The 13,194-nt window shown below is 47.2% G+C and overlaps 4 protein-coding genes across 4 annotated transcripts; 1 reads left to right on the top strand and 3 right to left on the bottom strand.

Annotated features, from left to right (window-relative positions):
- Window positions 1-747: 747 nt before the first annotated feature.
- On the bottom strand, window positions 748-1,386 carry EDB93DRAFT_1249533 (uncharacterized protein; the record flags this gene model as incomplete). The annotated part of the gene is made up of 2 exons (XM_041452871.1): window positions 748-1,104; window positions 1,159-1,386. 2 exons carry the CDS (start codon window positions 1,384-1,386, stop codon window positions 748-750), a joined length of 585 nt encoding a protein of 194 aa, XP_041308563.1.
- A 117-nt stretch (window positions 1,387-1,503) lies between these two features.
- Window positions 1,504-2,387, bottom strand: EDB93DRAFT_1276943 (uncharacterized protein; the record flags this gene model as incomplete). Its single annotated transcript, XM_041454412.1, has 3 exons — window positions 1,504-2,112; window positions 2,163-2,174; window positions 2,257-2,387. The coding sequence occupies 3 exons, from the start codon at window positions 2,385-2,387 to the stop codon at window positions 1,716-1,718; spliced, it is 540 nt and encodes a 179-aa protein (XP_041308562.1). The 3' UTR covers window positions 1,504-1,715.
- Window positions 2,388-3,648: 1,261 nt separating this feature from the next.
- EDB93DRAFT_318060 (uncharacterized protein) lies at window positions 3,649-11,553 on the top strand. The gene is made up of 32 exons (XM_041456069.1): window positions 3,649-4,120; window positions 4,173-4,268; window positions 4,322-4,461; window positions 4,508-4,662; window positions 4,720-4,952; window positions 5,005-5,091; window positions 5,143-5,464; window positions 5,518-5,658; window positions 5,712-6,198; window positions 6,249-6,481; window positions 6,529-6,681; window positions 6,730-7,162; window positions 7,218-7,353; window positions 7,411-7,724; window positions 7,775-7,905; window positions 7,957-8,087; window positions 8,142-8,358; window positions 8,409-8,463; window positions 8,514-8,677; window positions 8,732-8,874; window positions 8,928-9,105; window positions 9,150-9,241; window positions 9,293-9,587; window positions 9,635-9,927; window positions 9,976-10,067; window positions 10,121-10,356; window positions 10,409-10,564; window positions 10,610-10,721; window positions 10,772-10,833; window positions 10,883-11,027; window positions 11,085-11,351; window positions 11,404-11,553. The coding sequence occupies exons 1-32, from the start codon at window positions 3,699-3,701 to the stop codon at window positions 11,472-11,474; spliced, it is 6,192 nt and encodes a 2,063-aa protein (XP_041308561.1). The 5' UTR covers window positions 3,649-3,698; the 3' UTR covers window positions 11,475-11,553.
- A 186-nt stretch (window positions 11,554-11,739) lies between these two features.
- On the bottom strand, window positions 11,740-13,028 carry EDB93DRAFT_318109 (uncharacterized protein). Its single transcript, XM_041456070.1, has 4 exons — window positions 12,978-13,028; window positions 12,704-12,905; window positions 12,391-12,633; window positions 11,740-12,334 (listed from the first exon to the last, which is right to left on the bottom strand). The coding sequence occupies exons 2-4, from the start codon at window positions 12,851-12,853 to the stop codon at window positions 11,930-11,932; spliced, it is 798 nt and encodes a 265-aa protein (XP_041308560.1). The 5' UTR covers window positions 12,854-12,905; window positions 12,978-13,028; the 3' UTR covers window positions 11,740-11,929.
- Window positions 13,029-13,194: the final 166 nt, after the last annotated feature.

Raw genomic sequence — 13,194 nt, 5'->3', positions numbered from 1 at the left:
CTGCTACTCCATGGTAGACCAAGTTCATGAAATAGATGAGCATCTTCCGCACTATACTTTTTGACCATACTTGATGTAGTCTAGCCGTTGCATCGTTATGAATTTATTATAAAAGTCTGTGCCTCAGGAGATGTACGCCCTTGCAAATTGAAGAGAAAACATGGGCTTGATATCAATACGCATACTGAGGATCGTTCACGGACTTCTGCCATACATCCAGTAAACATTGTTATAGTACGAATACGCCGATGGTGACCTAAACACGCTGCGAAAATAATGACTGCTCTCTTGATAAAAACCATCCTCTATTCTCAATCCATCTGGTGGCTATGCTCATGGCAGCGGATCAGTCCGCAATGGAGAGTGACATGTCTGTCGTTGACGATTTTCAGACGAGATCGATCGATCGATCCTTCCTTGGTGAGCATAAAGCATTCCATTTTTACACTTGCATCGAGCTAAAAAAGATACTACTGAAACACTGATAATAATACAATTACACGATACGTAAGGAAACTGACATGGCGATGGAGAGGGGGGGTATGTTTGCACAGGTATACGGAGCGGTCAGCATGTCCGCAAAATGGTCATGAACGTCGTTGAAGAACGACAACGTAAAAAGGGAGCAGAGGGGAACAGGATCGTCGTAACGCCACGAGAAACCCGCGATGGGATACGTGGCACTGCTTTGACTAAAACTGGTTTGATCCTAGCTTAAACACTTCTGGCTGATAAGTCTAGCCTGAGTTAGTCTTCCTCCGGAACTTCGTAGATACTGGATAATGAAGGTCTGCGACGTGGAGTCATGAGACTCGTGCTGCTCCTACGACGACGGTGGCTGCGCTTGGAGGGAAATGGTATGGTGCTTGACAATGGGTGGATGTTGTTAGACGGGTGCGAGGGAGAGACTGGGGAGATAGACGAGTCATCGGACAAAGACGACATGGAAGATGACGGAGATGAACTATAAATGACGTATGGTTCTTCCTCTTCCTCGCTCGACGACAGAGAGATGGATGATGCAGAAGAAGTCAAACGAGCACCATGACTATTGTCTTGCATGGATGATGTTGCTGCAAGACTACCAGAACAGCCAAAGGACATCTGAAAATCGCGTTAGCGACATAATTCATGGTAATTTGCAATGTTGTAACCAACCACATCCTGCCGTGCACTGGTGGCTCGAATCCACTCAGCAACGCGACGGGCCCATTCTCTCTTTTTCAAAAATTCGATCCGTTCCTTCCTCTGCTGGGCTGTTTCGATGAAATGTTGCTGCCTCCCGCGCACATCATACGGGGGGGAATAAACAGGGGTCGTTACTGGATGTGATGAAGCGAGTAGGAGATCGTTCACAGGGTATCCTGGATCGTAAAATGAGGACATGATAGAAATCTAGAGTGAGACGGTCTAGATGGTGATGGTAATTTGGAAAGGGAGTGCGAGGGTTGTCTCTGATTATATATGACGGCATGAACTGTGGTCTAGAATGTTTTCCAGAAGCGGTTCAACCTGTCTCGGATTAGTCAACCTCAATTTCATTTTGATTCATTTGTCCGATAGCGGATCCGTCCAATTATGAGCCGCTTAGGCTGCCGCTAAGCTGGTCTATGTAGTAGGAGCCTAGAGGGACACCTTGCCCTGGTAGGAGCCGACATCGTTACCCTAACCATGTTTCGCATCCGGCGAAACCTATATTTATTTCGAATCTAGTACTAGTGTTGCGCCCTTTCTTCTGCTCTGCTTTTAAGCCCTTCAGCCATGGCTGTAAATCCCTTCTTCAATCCATTCCCGACGAAGGCCCTCACCAAATACGCGAGGATCCCACCAAACACCTCAATCGTCTCATAACGTGTTTTGCCTCCCTCAACTTCTACGAGCGCCTGCCACCGTTCCGCATTAAGCAACCAATGTGGCATTTCAATATTCGCCCATGCCGTACGATAGTTTTCATGGTCCAACGTAGTAATCCGCTCGAACGCGGAACTTGGAAACCACTTGTTGTCAAATGATGGAGGAATGTGCACCGGGTGGATATGGAGGTAACACCCTTCACGTGGAATCTCGTCGGGCAGGTGATTCTTCCGCGCATCTGTGATGCGCTGGTCTCGCCTTTCAAGTCATTTGCATCAAATGAAAACGTCATGGACAGCATAGCTTACACGAACGGGTTCCTAAATCACCGAGTCAGTTAGGTGATATTTATGGAGAGTTGGACCGGCAAGTAATCCGAGTCGTCAAGTGTCCAGCATTTACCATTCCTTGTATGACTCCCAGTCCATCAATACTTCCCACACTACTTCGCGAGGGGCGTTTATAAGACATGAAGATGAAACTGAGAAGACGCCTGTCGAAGAAAGTGGGGGAAGACCAGTTCTAGATGACATTGTAAGTATGGAGAAACGCCGGTCGGCAGCTATGTCGTATGTCGATTCAGACCGTGGATTATGTAAGCACAGTTGTGGAGCAACGGCCGCCGCAACGCCCCTTGCATACAACTTCTGTTTGGCTTCTCTCTCTGTCTCTTGACGATGATACATCCAGCCCAAGCATCATTACACTTTTAGATGACTATATATTCGAAAGCAATTTTATCACCACGATGAGCGATACTGGGCCGAAGTCCAAGATGAACAACGAGTTGAAGTCACAAGTGTCGTGCAAAGGCTGTTCTTTTGGAAATGGGATCTATAATAACTTCAGTTGGGCCGCAGACATCTACGCAATAATAGAGGGCGCAGAGGAAGCTGGTTTGCCGAGCGGTGTACGCTACGCAGCGGCTGCCATCATAGTGGCCTATCAAAAGGGAGAATTGTCTAACTCCTCTGCCTCCGAGTTAACGGAGTTGGCACAAGAACCTATACAAGGCAAGAGAAAGAATAAAAGTGTTCTTCCTATGGCCTCGTATATCGGCTCCTTCATTCGCACATTGCTGCTCATCATGGTAAGCAAACAAGAAAGCCTCCAGAACTGGCAGTTACTGGCCACAGTCCACACTCGGAGGCCTCCACCCCCACTCCCCGCGCTTCCCAAGTCGTTGCTGACAATGTGGTTCCAAATTCCGACATTTGGTATGATACAGCGTTTTGCCCTTTCCTTCGCAGAAGACTATCTAGGTCGGTGAATGAGAAGACAACAAGTGTGCGATCACCAGCATTTTGAATATATTTGAAGCCCCGGCAGGAGCCATCTCCCGGTCACCATTAAGGGTCGTGAAGGGTACGTCGAAGCTGCTCAATCTTCCAATGATCCATTGTTCACGAGCATCCTGGAAGCAAAGTGTGTTCTTCGGCTGTCAAGTTGTTTACCCATCCAGCTGATCAAGTTGTTCTCCAGCGCATCGCGGGAACGATCGACATAATTAAGGATTATACTACCAAGCTCCATCACGGGATGACCTAGCTAGTATTATCGATAACTCGGAGAATGGAATGTTACTCGATGTACAATGATTCATCATAGATTCGACAGCTACGCATGCTGCCTACAATATTTATGGTTGGGATTTTGCAAGGTTTTTGTTTTTGTCGTGATATATATGCCCTTGAAAGGATGGTTTGCACAAATATACATCATGGTTGCACTATAGTGATTCCGTCTCTCTTGAGTATGATTGTTACGTCAGCAATTTTTTTTGAAGATCTTCAAAGCTAGTAGTAGTTCTAAGGCCGGTCAAGACATCTTGGACGCGTTGTAATATGCCGTCTGCACTTGCGAGTCAGTTGGCCGCATCCGCATCTCTAAATGCATCTCTTCTCGACGCTCACACCAATAAACGGAGGCGGACAGAATCATACCTTTTCACTGGTCGAGATGCTGAGGTTCATGACCTTGACTCAATCCATGCACTCGCTAGCAATGCCCTCGCGCACTTATCCTCATTGTCTCCTGCGTTTACTGCGCGAACCGTAAAATTGCCTTCAGATGGGTCCTCCTTATCTGTGGACTTTGAGCAAACTTTATTTTCCGAGGCTGCAAGGAATGTCGACCGCACTATGCAATCTCGGGAAGTGAACGCAAACCTTGATCGCACGCTGAACGCGTTCTTGTACCTGCTGGGACCGTGGCTCATGGAGGCGCCTACAAGCAAAGTATTAGAGTGGCTGGTCAGGAGATTTCGGTACGTGTTTATACCATCTTGCGAGCTTCTGCAATTGACAACGTCCCTGAAGCATCAATGAATTCAATGTCGATGCAGTTCTCTCTCTCTTTTTTCCTTATCACGAATCCCCGCACTTTGTCAAGATGCTCTCAATCCTACACATATCGTGTGTTTCGTTTCGTTCATGCCAGCTTCAGTTTTTTTGACTTCCGTCCTCAGCTCTTCTTCCATTTTTTCATTTCTGCTACCATTTAAATCAGCAGCAACACCTGTTGCAAGGAGCTCGATGGTCAAAGCCATGACTGCCAACCAAGCGGTCGCAAGATTTGTTGCATCATTACTGCCAAGTGCGATCAGAGGTAAGACTGTCCGAATTGACTCTTAACTTCAACATAACGCTTTTAGGTTCATGTTCTCATCGTACATTGGTGGCTTTCAATGCAGCCACAATGCACGACTATATCGCATCTTCGACGGCTCTAGATGAGGGCATTCTTGCGTTTATGCTGTCGGCTCTCCTTGCGCCATTTCAGACTAGTCACAGTGATACCAACGCAATTGTAAGTTTCCGAAGTATGACGCCTTGGTATCACTGACATGGTGATGCCTTCCCTTAGCTCGGTAGTTACGTACTGCTTTCCACACTCTCGCATAAAGTTTCACTGTCATCTGCTGCCGTGGTAGCAATCATCGGAGCAATGGTCACTTCAGCTGCACCAAAGGGCAAACAGAATACGAAGGATAACGGATGTAGCGAACAATTTATCAAAGTCGCAATTGCAGTATGTTCACCTCAAGAAGAGCTTGAGACGTTTCACGCCAGCACGGGGAATTTATGTCTAAAGATTCCGTAAGTCAACTTTGGGAATGGCGACTATGTGATGTTGAAGTTGTGCTCGCAGCAAATTTACAGAAGAACTTCAAAGTTCAGTCCAGTTCATTGGAGCGGAAAAGTTTATCTTGCCGCTCCTTGAATGTCTTCAGCCCCGGTGTGTACAGCCTAGCTCAACTAATGAGCACAAGGACTAATTATCTTTCAGACTCGAGGAACCTGCTGTGTCCTCTCTTTACGCTGCAATTCTCAGTGCCACGGGTACTCCTCTGAGATTGCTTGAGCGTTTGGTGTCCTCGCTCATACGATTAATTCTCACTAGTGGCGACGAAGAGGCTGTCGCAACTTCAACGACTAATGCTGCACGTGCTCTCTTGTCTCTTGTTCATCAACGTCATGTTGATATTCTTCGCGATGCTCTGGTTAAAATTATCGACGACGAAGAAAGCGAGAACGAAGGCGACGATCAGCAAATGAAAAAGAAAGAGCGGAAGACGAAAGCAGACGAATTGATGATCTCGTTTTCGGTGGTAAGTTTCTTCAGTGTGTATTACTACACATATTTAGTTAAGGACCTTCTCAGAGTCATACATGGGCTCAAAGTACTGACGTCAACGAGATTGTCGTTGCTTCAACAAGCTCCGCGAAGGAGGCACGCGTTGGAGCTGTCGAGCGATTGTACAAAATTTTGCAAGGGGGGTTGACGCTCGAGGCATCTGATAAGGTATCACCATCGACACGCTGTTCCTAAAATTTTACTGACATCAGTGTTGTAAGGCCTCAATACAGTCAGCTCTGCTTGCTCGCGTCTACGATACGCACGCTGGAGTTCTCCACGCGCTGTACTCTTCACCTGAAGTATTCCTCTCGACAGTAACTTCAAGTATCACCCCTCAAAAACTCCTGGATGCCATCATTTCGCAGATTGTTCCGGACCCGCCAGCTCGCGCTATTCTTATTGCACACGTTGGTTTCCTCGTCGGTTATTTCAGCGAGACCTACCCGGATTTATCACAAAACATACAAGAACGCGTACTGTTTCCGTACCTGCTTGCCAGCAAACCAAAGTTCAGGACTGCGCGGGGAGTATGGAAGGCGCTGAAGGAGGCTAGGGGCAGTGGGACTGGATGGTTGAGAGGTTGTGTAGACATTTGGGAAAAGGCTGACCTTCTACGTCGCAAGAAGGATGAGGAGAAGGATGAGGCAGACGTGGACATGGAAAAAATCTGCCAGGCAAATCTCGATGTGGCAGCCAAGATTGCAGGTGCGTGTTCGTTTTCCTGTGATGCCATCATGTGCTTATTTTTTTCGCAGAGAATATCCTTGCTTCCAATGACAGTTCAAGCGATATTTCCTTCATCCTTTCCAAGCTACATGACCCCCTCCCGCACGGTCGCGCCCTTGCTTACCTAGTCATCCGCGTTTTGTTACTCAGCACCTCATGTGAACAACAGGTTGACATAGCCTTACGGACTCTGGCCGCTATGAAGTTGTACTCTGTCGATGGTTTCGGGGATCTTGCAGATAGCTCCGCGAACTTGCAAGAGGCATGGCTATTTTCGTCTCTGTCTTTGATTTGCTGAATATGTGACAGGTGCTCAATGATGCTGCGCTGGGCATGAAAGTCACGACAAAGCCTGGAGGAAGAATCACTGTGATGTTTCTCCAGGCGTCCATATTGACGTTGATCCCGGCTATTCGACTAGTTGAGGCGCGTACACCTACTTGGATTACAACTTCACCATTGGTGCGTTTTCGAGCATGACCGTTCATCAGTTGCTCACTAATATCCTAGAGTGATTCGTTTTCCGAAAAGAAGAGCCTCGAGGACCGCTACGTCGCTCTCATGCAAAACCTATACGCTGTTGCTGTCGCTTCTGGAAGTACCACTCCATCACAGTTGTCTACTCATCTCATCCAGGCGCTCTTCCTAAATCTAAGAGATACTTCTCTCATGTTCTTACTTGGCGTTCTTCTTGCACAATCTCCAACTCTGGAGCGCGTGCGAACCCGTGCTCTCTTACATGCATTAGCGTTCTTACGTGGGCACAATGCTGACAATGCCGTCGACTTTCAGACGGTATTGCCTTCATTCATAGCGGTACTCATGGATGCGCGGACGGACAAGCAGGGACGTGCATTGATATTCGAGTGTATCTCGGTGTTGGCGTCTACCTCAGAGAGGAAACATGTCTATGGGCTAGACACTATATACGGAGCAGAGTCTAGTAAGTTTCCTATGCCTGTTATACCATCCGATTTCATATGCATTTCACTCCTTAGCGCATCTTCAATACCTTGACGCAAAGGAACTCGAAGCCTATTTAAAGGCTCTCCTCGAATGCCACACTCTCCTTGCGCAAGACGGCAATTATATTAAAGTATTCCATCAACAACACTTTGCCGCTGCTAGTGCAAAGTATGTCTGCCTCGTAATCATGTATCAGTTTTATTTATATATCTTCTCTCGACTCAGATACAGGCGCCGAGTGATCTGTTACTTGCTGTCGCACGCGGTCACTCATCCAGTGCCCGAAGCTCGTATATCCATCATGATATCTGTCGAGGACGTATCAGACACTGCAAGATCGCATATGGTGATGCCTGCCATGGAGACACTGATCAAAGACCCAGGTCCCATCTCAGAATTATTCGGCGTCAACTTCCACCGGTACACCGCTCTCGTAGCATCTACGTTCCTCAGTGTCCCTGTTGGCGATTTGAATACAGGCACGGAAAATTCGATCTGGCATATTTTCTCTTTGGCGTTGCAAACGTACTTCAAGCCAAGTAAGATTTTTTTTTCTTTTTTACATGAGTGGCAGCTTGACGATTTGTAGATGCAATCGCTGCAGTTAGAAAACTATTTTCAGACGCGTTAGAAGAGAGGCTTTTTGCGCATCTCGACGTGACACGGCAGGCTCAAATATGCGACATCCTTTTGTCGGCAGGATCGCTGGGCAATGAAGTGGTATGATGACGTGCCAGCTACAACCAGAATTAGGACTGACTGCGATAATAGTATGTGCGCGCGAAGGAACTTCTGAGCAACCTTCTGCAGGACGTCCATCTGATCAATCATCTGCTCGTGGTTTATCAACCTGCTGGAGCTCAGTCGGATACTCCTGCCAGTAAACGTGCTAAACTCGATAAGTATGCATCCTTGTATTGTCATCGTGTTCCGTCCTCATATTTCCTCGAACACAGTCCGTCTCACGGAGATGTCGAGGAAAAAATGTTGATATTCACTTTCCTTGCTGAAGTTCTCGGAACGAAAGAACTTTCTGGGTCGCTTGACCTTCTAACACAGCTCCTTGATACTCTTGGCAAGATTATACATCACGACTCGCCGATTCCGTCAGATACGAGCTATGCTTGCCAAATGCTGATGGCTGCTGTGGAACAAGCAGCGAGTAGAATCACGGTATTTTATTTTAATTGCTCGTACAATGACAAGTCCCTGACTACGATGAGAAGGAGCCTCCTGCCAGACCCATCCGATTAGACATACTTGTTGAAATCATCAGAGGTTTGATTTACTTTCCAATTTTTGCGCTGACTGAAACATTGTTGTCACAGTATCGGAAAACCCGCAGACGTTCCATCAAGCACTCCTCCTCATGGCAAGCCTAGCTCGACTCACGCCCGATTCGGTGCTTCATAACATCATGCCTATTTTCACATTCATGGGCACCAATGTGTTCCATCGCGATGACTCGTATAGCTTCAAAGTAGTGCAAAACGTAAACATTTTTGTAGCTTGTGGGATGTGATGTTTGATTGATGTTCACTTCCAGACCATTGAAAACATTGTTCCTGTCATGGTATCATCGCTCAAATCCCGACACTCTCCTGGACTTGAACTTTACATTGGAGCTAGGGAGTTCTTGCGGATCTTCACGGACGCATCCAACCACATTCCACGCCATCGTCGACAAAAGTATGTCCATCAAGGATTTGACGCTCGTGGCTTAGTGCTGATGTACGAACTAGCTTTTTCATACACCTCGCCGATGTGCTTGGGCCTCAAGAATTCTTGGCTCCGGTTTGCATGTCGTTGGTGGACAGGGTGGCTAATCGGGTGAGCCGGCAACACGAGGACGAGGCTTCAACTTCGTTAGGACTTCCGATATCCCTGTTACGCCATTTCCCCCGAGAATTGCATCTTCATGTAAGTTTTCTGTGGAGATTCTGGATACGACTGACGTCTTGCAGGTTCTTCAAGAAGTTTTGCGAGAGGCAAAGAGGCTTACTCGCAATATCGCACCTTCGGACGAGGCGGGTGCCACCTTTTTGGATTATGTTCAGTACGAGGACCAGTTACTTTCCTCACATTCGTACTTATACATTTATTGCAGCGATGATGAGCACTCTGCAAGATCGTCCTCTATCATCAAACGACGTGCTCAGGCACTGATTATGTTCGTCGGATATGCCATTACACCCGCGCCCTCCATCGATATGTTCAAGGCCGACAACGCAACGACGGAACTTGTGTCTCTTTTGGTCGATCTTGCTACAACGGAAGACGACAGCAACATTTCAGACATTCTGTCAGTCACACAGCAGACTACGTCAAAAGTGATGAATGCCATCGGAGCAGCAGACTTCCTGAACGGAGCTCTAGTCATGCTGCAATCAGACGAGACTAGGGTAGGATTATATTTTCTATACGGGACCCTTTCTCACCTCGTTTCTAGATCAAGGCTGGTGCTCTTGAAATTCTTGCAGAAAGGATACCCAAAGTTACAGAAGCAGTCCGTCACGAACAGCAGAAGACTGCTATATCAATCATCGACTTCATTCGGGACATCATTTCTCGCCAGTCAGCCGGTGCACTAGTTAATTCAGCACTCAATGCTTTGAGAGCAATCGGCTCCTCCATTTGTTCTGGCGAGGAGTCAGCATTGGTATCTACTGTCCCTTCTGTCGTCAAAATCATCAAAGCACGTGCATCGTTGCAATCTGCTATAGCTGTGTTACCGTGTTATGTGTATGGGACTTTTCTTCTTCGTGTTACACTTTACTGAGGAATTTGTAGATCATCTCTTGGACCTCGGCTAATACCTCACTTCCGAGAGATTGCACAACAATGTATATCAGTCCTCCAAGAAGGATTGAGTGGCAAAATGGGTGAGCGATTTGTCTCCCCTGCATTACAGCTACTGACTATTCCGCTCGAGTAGCACAATCACAGGTGGATGGTGCAATTGCTACCCTACAGGGCTTAGTATCAACGCTTCCCGCTTTCTACGGTGCTGCAGAACTTAGGGACATCGTCAAACTCCATCTGGATTACTCCGTCACCTCGAGTGGTCTCATGACAGGTTTAATGAAAGCTATTGCAAAGAGAATCCCAAGCAACATGCTGCTACCGGTACTCTGTGATCTGTGGCCCAGTCTAGAAAAATCTCAGCAAAAGGCATGCACCTCACGATATGAACATGATTTTGAATATTGATATCCTGTGACAGGAACACGTTGATGGACTCATCGCGTTTTTCGTCTTTTTCAAACGGAGTCTTCGGGTAGCTCGGCGTCCTGACATCCAGGAGCATAATCGTTCAATTTTCTCAGTTTTCCTCGACGGCTTTGGCGTGAACATGAAATCTACGACTGGTTCCAGAGATGTGAGTCTCTTCGTTGTGATTTGCGGTGAGACTAACGGGTTCCAGGGAGGACCTCATATCATTTCGGCATTCTTGGAACTTGTTGTGAAGCTTAACGAGATAGCCTTCAGACCGTTGTTCCGTCGTTTGTATGACTGGGCATTTGCAGCTGAGAACGGTGAGTTACTCCCTATCAAAATTGACCTTCAATCTCTGAGAGTCGTACAGCAACCATTGAGCGTAAGGTCACGTTTTGTCACATGTACTCTGCCTTGTTGGATTATTTCAAGGTGCGCTCGTAACACATCTTTCAAGTATGCCATCATTAATCTAGCGCAGGGCTTGATGAACCCTTACATGGCTATGCTTCTGCAAGCTTTGTGCGATATATTGCAGTCTTTGGCCGCAGGGTCAATTCAAAATCCGTCTTTATGGTTGTCAGTAATCGAGACTCTCACAAAGAGTTTCGAAAATGACGACGGTGGTGAGTGAAGAACACGCAACTTGCATTACGCTGCACCACTCACTCGTTATTTTGCAGTGTTCTGGCGTGACGACAAGCTGGCCTTGGTAGCAAAGCCGATGGTAGCGCAAGTTTCGAGTTGCATCAGATTGAATATCACGGACGGGAAACAAGCGCTGACAAACTGCTTGATTGCTATGACGAGCGTGGCCATGGATGATTCTTTACTCAAGTCTATCAACCTTGACCTACTCATGCACACTCGCGCAGAGGATGCTCGTGAGCGCATATTCGCTCTGTCCTGTTCAGAAGCCCTCTGGCGTGAACAGGGTGGGAAGCTCATTGGTTCGTTCTGGTTTCATCCATGTCATCGAGGATAATGCTAACACCATGATAGGTTTCGTAGCAGAAACCGCTACATTCATTAGTGAGTGCGCCGAAGACGAGAATGACAAGTGTCGTCCGTGAGACACACAAACTTAAGAATACAGTTGAAGGTGTGGCCGGAAGCATTAGTGGATTATGATCATGCATACCTGTCATTATGAACTGATTTTATATGACGGGTGCTACTCTAGATAGATGTCGGCTAGGTGCACCAAAGTCAATACTAGTCATGTTTTTGACTACTGATGCAGGATGAATGACGGGAGGGAGTGATACGATTGGCTTCGAGGTCTAATGAATGTTTGCGTCGATGGTTTCGAGGCGATCTTGACAATCTGAGTAATACTCAGAGGATGGACTGGGCCTTTGAAAGATAGTACTTTCGAAAATAGCGACAAAAAGGCTGGTAAGCTAGTCGTAGATTTTTCCAGTACGCCTGAACTTCCATGTACTACTTCGAGTGTAAATCTGACCCTCTGGTGCAGGCTCGAGTAGCTTCGTCTTAGAACCATCCTCAGCCACTGTGAATAACTCATCTACTCGGTCCTCCACGACACCAATGATAGACCCTGTGCTAGACAAAGGTGTATACTGGGCACCACTGCCCCTACCAGAAGCTGCATTTTGAGTGATTGAATCTCCCACAGCGCCGCTAGCGGCAGTGCAATTGTCAAATGCATTAACTTCTCGGGAAGCAGCAACAGCAGAAGCCTCCGTTTGACAGCCATGGGTGTAGCGTCGGCTGCTGGTTTGAGGGATGCTGCAGTCACCTGGGCGTGCATGTGCAGTTTCGAGGGTCCTTCAGTGGTCGGCGAGGCACTGATGATACCGGCCTTCTCAATAATAGCAGCGTCCCTGTCCCTGGCAGATTGCAATTCAGATATTTTAACCTGATACTCATCGCATTTAAAGGCATTTTCCAGCAGCAGTTTGTTCACCAGCTTCTCGAAAGAAAGACGGTTAGCATAATGATGCAAAGTCAGGCTAAATCACCAACATTAGCACATATTATTACCTCATCCCTTGCTCTTTCGAGTTCCAGCTTTTGGCATTCCCATGACCTTGCAGCGGCAGAAGCTGCTGAAGAAGCCTTTCTCTTAGCTCCCTCGACAGTTAAATGCTCCAAATTCATCCTATTCCTGATTGCCTGCAGATCCGATATTTTGAACTGGTATTCGTCATTGGATTCACGAAGAATCTTGACCTCCTGGGAGAGCTTTTCGATCAACTCATCTGCTGCCTAAAATGAAATGAAGGAGCAGTCAGAGTCAGAGTAGTGACAGTGGTACACAGCCGAAAGGATAACCTACATCAGCGCGTGCTAAAGCCTCGTCTTTCGACTTTTGGAGTTCGAACTTCTCTGATTCCCACAAGCTTGTAGCGTCAGATGTGGCTTTAGAAGCTTCACTCTTGGCCTCCTCAACAGCAGCATCCCGGCGCTCCTCCTCTAATATCCTCATCTTGTACTGGATGTTGTTTTGATCAGTCTTGAGGTCATCGGATAACTGCCATCTAAAAATAAATATAAAAAGCGGTCAAGTCAGAGCGGTAGTGCACGGTCAGAGGAATAGCGAACATCTGTACGAGACAGCGCCTCACTCCCCGCCCTTTCCAGTTCAAGTTTTTCCTCATCCCACGTAGCCTGGACCAATTTCTCAACCCCAAGCCAGGAAGCATCCGCATCTGCACGTTGATTGTTGAAAGCTGAACTTTCGAGTAAGGTCCAAGGAGTTGAAGACCTAATAGGGGGAGGGGATGGTTTTCCGACTGTGAAATATGATCAGCAGGCGGTAGCGTCGAT

Source organism: Suillus bovinus (genome assembly GCF_016758785.1).
Source record: "Suillus bovinus strain UH-Sbo-P2 chromosome Unknown EDB93scaffold_21, whole genome shotgun sequence".
Lineage (NCBI taxonomy): Eukaryota > Fungi > Basidiomycota > Agaricomycetes > Boletales > Suillaceae > Suillus > Suillus bovinus.
This window is presented reverse-complemented; position numbering and strand designations above follow the sequence as displayed.

What these genes read in the sequence shown, in the direction of transcription:
- EDB93DRAFT_318060 (XM_041456069.1), top strand. Translation starts at nt 3,699, where the DNA reads ATGCCGTCTGCACTTGCGAGTCAGTTGGCCGCATCCGCATCTCTAAAT. An exon ending in TGGCTGGTCAGGAGATTTCG is followed by an intron (nt 4,121 to 4,172) that starts GTACGTGTTTAT and finishes ACGTCCCTGAAG; the next exon opens with CATCAATGAATTCAATGTCG. An exon ending in TGCAATCAGACGAGACTAGG is followed by an intron (nt 9,588 to 9,634) that starts GTAGGATTATAT and finishes CCTCGTTTCTAG; the next exon opens with ATCAAGGCTGGTGCTCTTGA.
- EDB93DRAFT_318109 (XM_041456070.1), bottom strand. Translation starts at nt 12,853, where the DNA reads ATGAGGATATTAGAGGAGGAGCGCCGGGATGCTGCTGTTGAGGAGGCC. An exon ending in AGGCTTTAGCACGCGCTGAT is followed by an intron (nt 12,634 to 12,703) that starts GTAGGTTATCCT and finishes ATTTCATTTTAG; the next exon opens with GCAGCAGATGAGTTGATCGA. An exon ending in AGGTAATAATATGTGCTAAT is followed by an intron (nt 12,335 to 12,390) that starts GTTGGTGATTTA and finishes TCTTTCGAGAAG; the next exon opens with CTGGTGAACAAACTGCTGCT.